This window comes from Balaenoptera ricei, chromosome 11 (assembly GCF_028023285.1).
Source record: "Balaenoptera ricei isolate mBalRic1 chromosome 11, mBalRic1.hap2, whole genome shotgun sequence".
In the NCBI taxonomy this organism is placed as follows: Eukaryota; Metazoa; Chordata; class Mammalia; order Artiodactyla; family Balaenopteridae; genus Balaenoptera; species Balaenoptera ricei.
In genome coordinates this window covers 22,529,580-22,543,464 of record NC_082649.1, presented here as the reverse complement: position 1 = coordinate 22,543,464, position 13,885 = coordinate 22,529,580, and the positions used below count along the sequence as shown (strand labels likewise).

General features: G+C 41.2%; 1 protein-coding gene across 1 annotated transcript; it reads left to right on the top strand.

The window, feature by feature from the left end:
* Window positions 1–977: 977 nt before the first annotated feature.
* Window positions 978–13,544, top strand: ZSCAN31 (zinc finger and SCAN domain containing 31). Its single transcript, XM_059938150.1, has 4 exons — window positions 978–1,133; window positions 9,560–10,033; window positions 10,841–10,991; window positions 11,526–13,544. The coding sequence occupies exons 2-4, from the start codon at window positions 9,653–9,655 to the stop codon at window positions 12,299–12,301; spliced, it is 1,308 nt and encodes a 435-aa protein (XP_059794133.1). The 5' UTR covers window positions 978–1,133; window positions 9,560–9,652; the 3' UTR covers window positions 12,302–13,544.
* The last annotated feature ends 341 nt before the right edge of the window (window positions 13,545–13,885 follow it).

Here is a 13,885-nt window from a genome sequence, read left to right as displayed (position 1 = left end):
CCAGTCCTTAGAGGAAACCCTTGGCACAAAGAATGCATTCAAAGAGAATTTGTTAAATGAATGGATAAAAAAATAAATTCAACCTCTTAACATATATTATCTATCCCCTTCTCTCCACTACTGTGGCTACTGCCTTGATTCAGGCCCTCACTATACCTACCCTGGATTCTTCCAGTTGTCTCCTAACTGGTCTACCTGCCTGTAATCTCAAATCCTTCCAGTCTACCCTCCACACTGCTGCCATGGTAACATTTCTAGGGGCAAATCTGATCATATCTGCCCAAACTCTCTGGTTAGGGATCCAGGAACAGTAACTGCAGGTGCCCCCTGCTGTATATTCCGTTCTCCAGCCATCGTGATTTGCCCAATTTTCTGGATGACCAAAGTATCTCACCCCATTCCTGATTTTATTCTTTTATTCCATCTCCGGACATTCCTTTCTCTTGTTCTATTCCCCTTGTATTAAATACGAGGGCAAACTCCTACAGTTTCCTGATCTGCTCCATTAGTTTTCCTCTTTGGCCTAATACATACATTTATCTTCTAAATACTTCCACGGCATTTACTATGGTCCAGGGACTATCCTAACCGATTTACAAACATTTACTTCATTTTTATTTCATTTCACATACAAATCAGCTGTATGTAGTTACTTGTTTCTGTCCCCGTGTCTCCTTCTAGACTGCGATTCTAGAAAACAGAGGTTGAGAGTTAAAAATGAACAAACAAAAAACCCCAACAACTACCATCTCTCCTTTGTGGTGTCAAAGGGACCAAAGTTAGGAAGCAATGGGCGGTTAAGTACCAGACTGGAGGAACTATGACGTCCCTTTCGGCCCTAACATTTTTCATTGCTATGACCATCTGATTCCCAGATGCCGGGAGCCACTCCGTACAGAAATCTCGCTGGGTTTCCCCGCCTCGGGCTGAATTTCTGGTTCCGAGCCTTGTAATGAGGCAGTCATAAAGTGCATCAACCTCCGGAGCTCCTAGAGAGAACAAGATCGCGGAAAGGGCTGCTCGGCTTCAGCGACGGGGCTCGGAACAATGACGCACTTCCGGCCTTTGTTGTTGGTCGGTTGTACGGGCGCTGCCGCCCGCGCCACGGATCCGAAGTTCCCGGGACCCCGAAGGTGAGTCCCAGGCCCCTCGTCCCGACCCTCCCGCCCCGGGAAGATTAAAGTCAGTGACTTGGGGTAGACAGGGAGGGGACGTCTGCGCGGGCGTGGCCTCGCCATCCTCTCGCCGTCGCCTCGACACAGGGCTGAAGCCCCAGTGGAGTAGAAGGAGGTCCCGCCCCTGCCCAGGCGGGGCTTTGTGGTCTTGAGCGGAGGTGGGGAGGTGGAGGAGGAGCGTCCGACTGGGAGTCTCGCTCCCTGTCAAAAGCCCGACTCCGTATATACCCATCACTTTTATTTAACAAGTGTTAACATTATACAGTATTTATCGCATCTATTTTTTCTTTAAGTGTTTCGAAATAAATTACGAGCATCATGACTTGTCACCCCTAAATAGTTTCGTATGTGCATCTCTGAAAATTAAGGACATTTTACATACACAAATCATAACCCCAATATCAACACACCCAACTAAACCTAAGCGCATTCCCTAGTATTGCCTGACACCTGCTTCATATTCAGATTTCCCCTCGTTGTCCTACAAATGTTTTTTGCAGTTGGTTTGTACCAACTAGGATCCAATTAAAGACCATTCGTTGCATGTAGTTAAGTCTCTTAATTTAAAACAGCCCTATCCTTCCCCTCCCTTCTTCCCATCCTATTGCCTGGTTGAAGGACTTGCCAGTCGTCCCCTAGAGTATCTTCATTTCCGGATTTGCCTGTTTCCTTGTGATATTTAAGTTGTTCCTCTTTTCCTTGCCTTTGTCATCAGTTTTCCTTTGGAATTTATTTTGCAACACAGATGGTTTATGATTTTCATTATCTCTTCGTTGTGCTGATGTGCTAGTATGCTGAAGCTAATAAGAAAAACGCGCGGGAATTCCCTGGCAGTCAGTGTTTAGGACTCCGCGCTTCCATCGCAGGGGTCGCGGGTTCGATCCCTGGTCAGGGAACTAAGATCCCGCAAGCCGCGGGGCGCTGCCGGAAAAAAAAAAAGGAAAGAAAGGAAAACGCTCTTTTACGCTCTTTACGCCACGTCATGTTTTAATTTTTTTAGTTCAATTAAGGGAGATGAGGACACATCAAATTCTGCAATTGTATCACTCTTTTATCATGTGTTTGTTGCCTGACACGTAATAGGCACTTAGTAAATATTTTTGAAGTGAATTCCTTTGTGGGTTACAGGTAATGCACGGAATTTAGGATGAGTTGTCCTACTTCCTCCAGGAGTGTACCTTATACACATCTTCGAGGTTATGGCTTTTATTTCATTCTATTATAATTTTATCTCCATGAGTTATAAACTCCTGTGTATACCCAGCTCTTAGCACAGCTCCATAAATATCTGTCCAAAGACCGAAGCACTTTTTTCAAACAAAAGTTAAGCTGTTTTGCCTTTCAGTTGTATTTTTCAAAGTTAAATTAATTTGATGAATACATTAACATTATACCTAAGTGGCAGTCTTTTGGATCCAGTGCAATAGCCTCCACCACCACGCTTTCAACTTTTGCCTTTTCTGCCTCCACTCTCTTGCCTCCGCCTTCATTCCCTCAGCTCGCCTACCATCCAGTAGCAGAGCTTCTTAAAACGTAAACCCGGTCTTGTCACTTACCTTCCTAAAAGCCTTCAGTGGCTTTCCAGTGTAATTAGAATTAAAAAATAAACTCCTGTGCCCTGCATGATCTGGCTTGTCTTATCAGCCTAATTTTTGCCACTCTCCTCTCACATGGCTGTAGGCACTCTGCCTCCTTTCATTGTTTTGACCACACCATGCCCTGCCTCAGGGCTTTTGAACAGTTCTCCCCCCTGTCCCCCACCTCTACTCTGCAGGGCTCACTCCTTTTTGTTCTTAAGGGCTCACCTCTCACCATCCTATCTTAATAGGTCCTCCATTTATTTGATAACTCAGTGTCTTCCCCATTAGAATGAAAGCTCTAGCAACACAGAGACTGGTTCTCTCTGGAACACAGCCAGGAAGCAGGACAGCAGAGGAAATCAAATAGGAAAACTTTGGTTAATGTAAATGGCAATAAATTTATTGACTATGTTTTAAAAATACAAGAGTCTTAAACCATTTATAGAATTTAATTTCTTTCAGTTGTAGAACTGAAGTCCCTGGTAGGACCAAGGTCTCCCTTTCCTTGCTGGCTGCCACTGTGGGACTGGTCTCAGCTTCTTGAGGCTGCCTGCATTCCTTTACTGGTGGCTCCCTCCATCAGCAAGTCAGCAATTGTGTATCTAATCCTTCTCATGCTTCAAATCTCTGACTTCGTCTTCTGCTACCAGCCAGAGAAAACTCTGCTGTTAAAGGAGTTATGTAGTAGGTTAGGCCCACCTAGAGGTCTCCTAAGGTCAACTGATTGGTACCTTAATTACATCTTTTTTTTTTTTAATTAGTCTTTTGATTGTTTTGTAAGAACCACTAATTGACATTAGGGAAGATGGAAATTTAAATTTATTATTTTTTATTGTTATTATTTTATTAAATTATTTATTTATTTATTTATTTTTGGCTGTGTTGGGTCTTCGTTTCTGTGCGAGGGCTTTCTCCAGTTGCAGCAAGCGGGGGCCACTCCTCATCGCGGTGCGTGGGCCTCCCACTATCGCGGCCTCTCTTGTTGCGGAGCACAGGCCCCAGACGCACAGGCTCAGTAGCTGTGGCTCACGGGCCCAGTTGCTCCGCGGCATGTGGGATCCTCCCAGACCGGGGCTTGAACCCGTGTCCCCTGCATTGGCAGGCAGAGTCTCAACCACTGCGCCACCAGGGAAGCCCCTTAATTACATCTTAATTACACCTTTTATCATGTAAACTAATAATCTTAAGTGACATGATGACAGTCATAGAGGACGGAGATCATGTGACGATCTTAGAATTCTGCCTACCACATTTCCACTGTTTGTTTATCCTGCAGTTGATGGACATTTGGGTTGTTTCTAATTTGGAGCTATTTTGAATAAAGCTGCTCTGAACATTCCTGTAGTTTTAGCTTTTAGTGTACGTAAGCACTTGTTTCCTTGGGGTATATATCCGAGAGTGGAATTACTAGGTCATGGCGTACACATATGTTCAGCTTGTCAAAGAATGATGAGACCATCACTCAATATCTGAAATGAAAAGACAGCTGGAGAGATATCCTGACTAGGAACAGTCCTCACTAGGTACAGAAGAGATTGCTGCTCTTACACAGGCGTTTTGAGAAGCATGGAGTTCGGTGGGCTGACATCATCTCTGGGGGCTTGGTTTTATGGGACAAACTGTTGTTGATTAGTTGGCTCTCAGAGCTGTGTTTATTGGAACGAGTCATTACGGATTGGCTGATTTTCAAAAGCTATGGGTTACCACTAATTGATGGACTTACAAAAACATGTTCTCTGAAGTGAATTGTTGATTGATTGAACAGACCAGTTCAGGGCTACATTTTTTTTTTAAATTCATTTTTATTGGAGTATAGTTGCTTTACAATGTTGTGTTAGTTTCTCCTGTGCAGCAAAGTGAATCAGCTGTACGTATACATATATCCCCTCTTTTTTGGATTTCCTTCCCATTTAGGTCAGTTCTGGGCTACTTGATACCACAGCTGCAGAACTTTTTTTATTCTCAAGCTTTAAGAGATAGTTCTAAAGAATTTTCCAAAGTGGTTGTACCCATTAAACTATCATATTAATGTATGAGAGTTCCATTTGCTCTAATTCCTTGCTGATTTACCCTTAAATTATAAGATGTGTATTTACTTTTAGAATTTTTTTTAATGAGGTCTGTTGTTCAGTATTTCTATTCTCCTGACAAACCTTAATACACTCTTTCTACTGAATTGACCATCTACCACATCTTGTTATTATAAAGAATTTTAGTTTTATATTCTTCCCCTTTTGCGTAGTAAAACATTCTCATGTAAAAAAATGTAATAAGGGTTATCCATTGAAAAATTCCACATCATGCCTGCTCCCAACCACTCATTTCCCATTCCCAGAGATAGGTAATGTTGCTTGGGTATCCAATATATATATATATTTTTTTCCTTTTTAAAATACAACTGATAATATTTTCACAGTGGTTCTTCACCTTGCTTTTTTCACTAAATGTATCTTGCATTTAGTGAAAAATAGTCAGTCCTTTCATATCTGTACATAAAGAGTTTCCTCATTTTTAAAAACTGCATAGTAGTAGTCCAATATATGGATTACTCTAATTTATTTAACCAGTCCTATATTGGTGGACATTTAGGTTGTTTCCAACCTTTTGCCTCACAAACAGTGCTACAGTAAATAACCTTTTATGTACATCATTTTACATGTGAATGAATATATTTACAGGAGGTTTTTTTTTTCCATAATCATTTAAATTTATTGCCATATTTTGTCAGTTTTTGGACTTATGTTGTTTTCTCTGTTTCATACCTTCTCTCTGAGTTCATTTTTGTTTGCTGAACTACATCCTTTAGTTACTCTCTTAGGAAGGTTCGTGGGTTGTAAATGGCTTCATTTTGCTCTATTTATTTATTTTTGGCTGGGGGTAAATTCTGTGTGTCAACAGTCATTTCCCCACTCTGCCTTCTGAAATCCATTAATGAGCACTTTGCTGTGTTTCCTTTGTAGGTAATCTGTCTCTTTTCCTCTGGTAGCTTTTAAGATTGTCTCTTTATCCTCAATAGGCTGCAGTTTCACTATATTATGTCTAGGTGTGCACTCTTGATCTGAGAAGTCAGGCCTTCATTTCTGGAAAATTCTTAATTTTTTTTCTCAACTATTATTTCTCAGTCATTCACTACATTCTCATCTTCTGCAGCTCCTGTATATTAATGTTGTATTTTCTTAACATTTTATATATACAGTATGTATATATATTTATGTATTATGTATGTGTATATATATGAAAGAGCAGTTAAGAAGATATATATATGAAATATTCTCTCTTTCTTCTTAACTGCTCTTTCATATTTTTCATCTGCTGCATTCAGAGTTAAGCCTTCAGTATTGTCTTAAAAATCACTGTTGTTCTTCAGCTGTGTCCGTTCTGTTGTTTATCCTCTAATGCATTTTAAATGTCAAAGTTTCTTCTAAATCCTAAGATTTCTCATTAGTCCTTTTTTATATCTACCCGATGTTGCATTTTTTGCCTGTTTTGGTTTCATTATCTCATGTATTTCTCAAAATCACTTATTTAAAAAATTCCTTGGACTATAAAATAAATTTCATATCAAGTGAATTTCTATTCTGATTTGTTGATTATTTTTCTTAGGGTTAGAGTTATTCATGCGTTTTAGAATTTAGTTTGTAGGTTTATTTTGTGTGGGCAGCTTTCTGTCTTAGATTTCTCTCTCTTCATTCAGCATTATATTTAAGACCCTTTCTGGAACTTACACCCAGTGTTTGAGTGTTGCTGCCCCAAGAAGTTCTTAGGGTGGGCAGATCTAGTATGGGGCCAGCAGCTTCAGGGCTTAGTTACTGAAGATGAGACTGGTCCTGTCCCTTGGCCACTGGGTCCATAGTTTCTGATAAAGCCGTAGCCTGAGTCAGTAGCCTACAGTCTTTTTTTTTTTTCCTACCCCCTTTCATGAGTGTGGAAGTCCACTGAAGCCTCTAGCATCAGAAAATATTTCTTCCAAGATTTTCAACAGTCTACTGCATTTGGCCTGTGAATTCAATGGTTTATTTTGTTGGGTCTATTTCCTCTATAAAAAGAGGATATTCCATTACATGAAATTTCTAAAAATCTAATATTTGTACTTGTATGGAAATATGTATGGAAATATGTTAATATAAATGTTTCAGACATTACATGAAATTTCTAAAAATCTTAAAAAAAAAAAAAAAAAAAAAAAAAAAAAAAAAAAAAAGAGGATATTCAACTTATTAATACTGCTTTGCTAATAATACCTGGTAATTTTTTAATGTTTAGCAATTGCTATGGGCCAGGTACCGTGCTAAGTTTTTCATATGCATTACCTTATATAATTATCACAGTTCTGTGAGATGGGTGCTTTGGTCAGTCCCATTTTAGAAAGGCCACATGATTTGAACATTAGTCTCTACCTTGCAGTGCTTCTCTAAAGATGATTTTAAAGAACTCAGTCCATTCAGTTTATCAGATGTGTATCAAGTACAAGAGGTGTCTGGGATCTGTAGCAGGTTGGGACATGGCTGGGAGAGGAGACAGGAGACAAGAGAGGACTAGCTGGGAACATAGGGTAACACATACGGATCCTGGGAGCAGAGGTGGCATAGGGGAGAATAGGAAGAGTGCATTTTCTCTGCCTTCTCCCTTCCCTGCCCTTGCCATGGCTTGATGAAAGGAAAAGGGACATACATAGGGAGAATTCATTTATTTATCCAGAAAACAGGGATAAAGACAGAGTTCATGGTGGCACAAGATCAGGAGGTAAATCCTAAGTCCACCAACTGTGGGGAGAGCAGCACAGCAAATGCAGAGGCTGCCCCACCTGGGGCTTTGGGTCTGTGAGGGGTTGCCTGTGGTGCTCAAGAGAAAAACCTGATCACCATGGTTTCTCAGTAGCGTTCAGGTGCAGAACCTATAGTCACAGAACATTTTTGCCACATTTTTAATAATAGTGGAATCCGATGTAAATTCATAAGAATTCTCAGGCTTACAGTCTTCTTGGACTGAAGACTCAACAAACCTGATACCCAGATGCTGCAGTAAGGAGTAAAAAAATAGAATTGATGCTGGACATGGACAAAGAATAAGACCCACAATCTTTGTAACGCTCTCTATTCTTAACACTACAACATAAGTTGATATGAATATTGTACTAAAGTCTGTCTCTCCCACTGCAAATCCCATAAAGGCAAGGACCAGGTCTGTTCCCTTTCACCACTTTGACCTAAGCGCCCACACTATGCCAGGCATCTGGTAGGCACATGATATTTGAATGAATGGAATAAATACATTTTCCCCCAATAAAGTATAACTGAGAAACTCTTCTCAGTTCTCTCAGACCTTAATGATTCTATTAAAACAGGACTAAAGTTATATATAAAACTTAAATTCCACTGCTAAAGTAAACATTGTATCAGTGTAACCACCATTAAACCTCCCAACTTAAACTGCCACAATCCTACAGCATATTCTTACCATTTCCCTCCTGAATCTTACTCAGTATTCCTTTAAAATACAGGTCTAACTCTATGACAGTGAAATAAAAACCTTGATGACCCTCAGTTTTCCATATCGTAAAGTCTAAACATCTTAGCCTAGAGTTCAGGGTTGTTCTCTATTCCGATGAAATGCATCTTTCCAACCTCATCTCTTGTCATGCATTTTCTCCCCACACCCTATACTCTGTAGTTCAGCCACCAGGACCCATTGCCTGTCCTTAGAGTCACTGTGCAGTGTAACCTTAAATACCTTTGATTCTGTTGTTTGCTTGGCCTGTGATGTTGAATCTCCTCCCATCACCCTTTCTCTGCCTGACAAATTTCTGTTCGTTATTTTAGGCCTAATTCAAATGTACTTGCCCCTAAGCCACATTCTTTCACTGCTCCATACCCTGTCAGAATTATGTTTTTCCTGCTCATCACTCCCTAGGTATTCTGTTGAAGCCTCTATATACCACTCATCATTTGATATTATGGCTAGTTTTATATGTCCTGTTCTTCCCCTAAAGCTACCATATATTGACTATGAGGCTTTTAAATCACTAAAATTTATTTATTTATTTTCTTGGAATAAGTACTTTATTTGAAATGGCTCAACAATCAGGAAAAATACAGAAGGTATTATTTTCCTTCCTCTCTTATTCTGAGTTACCTAGTTCCCTCCCCAGAGGCCACCCCTCTGTATTAGTTTTTCATTGCTATAATAATGTGGTGTAACAATTACAAATCTTTGGCAGCATACAGCAATAAACATTTATTTAGCACATGAGTCTGGGGTTCAGCTGATAGGGACAGGGCTTACTTGTATATCTGCAGTCAGCTGTGAGTCCTCCAGGCAGCTCTGCAAATCTCAGCTAGGCTCACTTACATGTCTGGGGATTAGCTGGCTGTTAGCTGACCTAGGATGGTCTCATCTGCCCCTCTGGGGTGATTTGGCTCTGTCCTGCATGTTTCTTATCATCTGAAAGCCAGCATATCCTCCTAGCAATTGTAGCAGGCAAGGGCAAGCAAGCCCAATCACACAAGTACTTTTCAAGTCTAGCTTGTATCACACTTGCTAGTATCACACTGGCCAAGTCAAGTCACATGGCTGAGCCCAGAATCACAGTGGGAGGGCACAATGTCTACAGGGAAGGGTGAAGAATTGGGGTCAGTAATGTATTCTGCCATATGCCTTTTTTTCCAATTTCTAAACGTACAGAAGTAAAATACTATATATACCTTTTATTAACATAAATGATAGCATAATACTTATTGTTCTTATACTTTGTTTTTTTTCCCCATTACTTTTTAATTTCCATTAAGACATAATTTTTCTCATCAGGTACATCCTCCTAAAGAAGGTTAAATCAGGGGATCTTAAATCAGTTACCCTTCTGCCTCAGGCTGGAGTGAGCCCTTCTAAGTTAATCCCAGAATGGCTTCAACAGGGGAACAGGATGGACTTAAGATTGTGAAGGTGGAGGAAGACCCTATCTGGGACCAAGGAACCTACCTTCAGGAGAGCAGCTTTTCTGGCCAGGAGGCCTCCCGCCAACTTTTTAGGCACTTTTGTTACCAAGAGACTCCTGGTCCCCGAGAAGCACTGAGCCGGCTCCGGGAACTCTGTCATCAGTGGCTGAGGCCAGACACACATACCAAGGAGCAAATCCTGGAGCTCCTGGTGCTGGAGCAGTTCCTGACTATCCTGCCCGAGGAGCTCCAGGCCTGGGTGCAGAAACACCATCCCGAGAGTGGGGAGGAGGCGGTGGCTGCAGTTGAAGATCTGGAGCGAGAGCTAAGTGAGCCAGAGAACCAGGTGAGAGGAGGAAGATAGGCTCCTGGACACAGAATATTAAATGAAGGGTGAAGTTCAGTGACCCAGGTTGGTTGGCTATAGCCTCATGTATTAGTTCTCTGTTGCTGGGTAACAAATTACCCCCCTCCCTAAGCTTTAATGGCTTGAAACAACAAATATTATCTCCCAGTTTCTGAGTCAGGGTTTTGGGAGCCACTTAGGAGGATCTCTCATGAGGTTGCTGTGAAGATGTCAACCAAGACTATAGTCCTCTGAAGACCTGACTGCGGCTGGTGGACCCACTTCCAAGATGGCTCACTCCCATTGTTGTTGGTAGGGGGCCTCGGTTCTTCACTGGCTGTTGGTGGGAGGTCTTTACCATGTGGGTTACTCCTTAGGGCTCATTGAGTGTCCTCACAACATGTCAGTTGGCTTCCCCAAGAGACAGACAGAGAAATAGAGAAAGAATAAGGATGAAGCCACATCCTTTTTACTACTTAGTCTCAGGAATTATATACCATCACTTCTGCCATATATTCTATTCAGTAGAAATGAGCCATTTTAAGTATAGCTGTCACTCAAGGGGAGAGGAATTAATGGAAGGAGCATCAAAGAACTTATGAACATATTTTAAACCACCATATCACGTTGGGCCACTCTTGTTCTCCCCCTTCTGCTTTTGGGTGTGGATTTAAACTCTGGGTCTTCCACTGTGCCATTGCTCTACAAAATGTCTCATATGGTTCCATATGATCTCTTTCATTGAGTATTAGCCTGGATTCCTGTAGTCCTCCTCTTATGAACCCAAATATACCTACCTGCCTTCAGGCCCCAGACTGTGAACACGGACATTCTGAAGTGCTCTCAGGGGATGCAGTGCATTTGAAGGCCAAGCAGGAATCAACAGCTCTCCAGGTTCAGTCCATGGTGACACAGCTCAAATGTGAATCTTTTGGGCCCCACAAATTTGGAGAACAAGGTAAGGATTTCACAGGTCCATTCAGGGGATCTCTGGTGGTTCAGTATAGGGTAGTAAAGACTGTGGACTCTGGCACCAAATTGCCTGGGTTGGAATTTAAGCACTGCTACTTAGAAGCTGTGTGACATTGGGCAGGTCAAGTAACCTTCCTGTGCCTTCAGTTTATGCAACTGTAAAAACGGAGATAATCATAGTATGGAGTCAGAGAGTCATTTGAAGATTTAATAAATTAATATACGTAAAACACTTAGAACAGTTCCTGCTTCCTAGTAAGCATTCCACAGTGCCTGCTTGCCTACATCCTCTCTGGAAGCCTCTCCTTCTCTGGGTGACCCCCTCCAGCCATTTCAGCAGGTGCTGATGACCCCTTACTCTGTTGGTCTCAATATCTCCATTTAGGTCTTCTTTACATTACACTGCCAGTTTTGGATTCCTAGAATGTGTGTGCTTGATATGGATCTTCCTGTTCCCCATCCTGTGGTTATATTCTTTCATGAAGGAAAGAGATGACGTTTGATCTATTTATTATTCTAGATGGTGAAACTGTACTTGAAAACCAGGACTTGGCATCAAAACAAGAAGTCTTAAAAGAAATGGGACATTTTGAGAATAGCAGACTCCAAAGAGATGTTCCTTTAGATTCTAAGTACAGAGAAACTTGTAAACGTGAGAGCAGGGTAGAAAAGCAGAGGGGACACCCCACTGGAGAGAGACGTCACAAGTGCAACGAATGTGGGAAAGGCTTTACCCAGAGTTCAGTTCTTATTCAGCACCAGAGAATCCACACTGGGGAGAAGCCATATGAATGTGAAGAATGTGGAAAGACCTTCAGCCAGAGGTCAGGCCTAGTTGAACATCAGCGGAGCCACACTGGAGAGAAACCCTATCAATGTAAGGATTGTGGGAAAGCCTTCAGTGCCAGCAATGGCCTCATCAGACACAGAAGGATCCACACAGGGGAAAAACCATATGAATGTGAAGAGTGTGGGAAAGCCTTCCGCCTGAGCTCATACCTTGTTCAGCATCAGAGGATACACACTGGAGAGAAGCGCTATCGCTGTAACGAGTGTGGTAAAGCCTTCAGTCAAAATGCGGGGCTTTTCCAGCATCTCCGAATCCACACTGGCGAGAAACCCTATCAATGCAGTCAGTGCAGTAAAAGCTTTAGTAGGCGAACACTCCTTATAAAGCATCAGAGAAGCCACACTGGAGAGAGACCATATGAGTGTGATGAGTGTGGGAAAGCCTTCAGTCATCATTGCAACCTCATTAGGCATTTTAGAATCCATACTGTTGCCAAACTGGACTAATCCCATGGACCACCAGGGCCCCTAAATGAGGTGAACTTGGAAAGTAGGATTTTCAAGTGGCTTATTTTGCTCTTATGAAATTTATTTTGCTTTGGAATGTGTGGCTTTTCTGCAGACCAGGTGCTGCTGTCTCCTGGGTGGATGACTGTTGGCAGTTGCTTGGCAACCTCCTTCTTCCCTATCCCTTGGTTCATTTCTAACGATTTCTCTTAAAGGGACCAAATCTTACCTGGAGATAAATTGGTATGGAGGGGCCATTATTGAGTAATATTTAATATTGAATAACTCTAAATGACTAGCAATTGTGTATACTTTTTTTTAAGATTGGGTACATTCAAAAGATATTCAGAGATGAGTCTTTTTTTTGTAAAAGTGACATTTTAAACACAATTAAGATTTGGGGGAATAAGAATCATTCCCATTCCCATAGGATATCATTGCCACAGTCTCCCCAGGAATTTAATGGATGATTTCTTTGTTGCTTTCATCAGAATGGGTGGCAAACTCATTTATTAAGCAGCATTACCCATGGTGTGAAACCTATAGATTTGATGGTTTAGAAATCCATGTCCCATTTTGATATCTAACTCCAAATTCCTAGTGCAGGTCATTACCATATTAAGGTTTCCACTTTTGTTATAAATAACGAATAAGATGATACTTTAAAACCTTTTCAGTGTGCCTGTTTTATTCATAGCCTTTTCTGCCACTACCTTTTGAAGGCTAGTCAGCAACTTGGGAGGGCCATTGCGAGCAGCATCATTGTGACTCTATCAAGAAAGGGAGCCTCTGACCTCGGGCAGCTTGCTGCTTAACTGGGGAGTCCAGCGTTCTCAGGCCATTTACTGTCAGGGTTAAACACACAAGTCTGGCACCACACTGTCTAGGTTCAATACCTGCCTCTGCATCTGTGAGCTGTGTGACTTTGGGCAGTTTAATTAAATGCCCCTATGCTACAGTCTCCCTGTCTATAAAATAGGGGATAAGAGGACCTTTCTCATAGGGAACATAAGAATAAATTAATACAAACTTGTAAAGCACTGAAAACATAACTCTCAATAAACGTGCACTATGATTTACATAAAGAAATAACTTAATACTATCTAATGAATGTAGGTGGAATTGTAAGTAGCATGTTTGAACTAAATAGAATGTTAAATGGCTCTGCTGACAGTCTCATTATACTTTTCTCCACCGTCAAAATCTGAATCAGAATTTCAAAAGAAGGGAAATAAAAGTTCAACCTAAGAGTATACTGTACTAAATATGTCTTCAAAGTCTATTTTTAAAAAGTTAAAGAAGTCTATATATGTGTGTATATATGTATATGCATATGTATATACATTTGGTTTTCCTTATAGCTTAGGGACCATAACAACAACCAAAAAACTCTAAAATTCCTTGATTGTTTCATTTGTAAATGGAAGAGTGGCTAAATGCAGACTACCTAGAATAGTGCTTATTGAATTTTTTTTTTTTTTTTTTTTTGGCTGCACTGCGTGACATGTGGGATCATAGGTCCCCAACCAGGAATCGAACCCATGCACCCTGCAGTGGAAGTATGGAGTCTTAACCACTGGACCG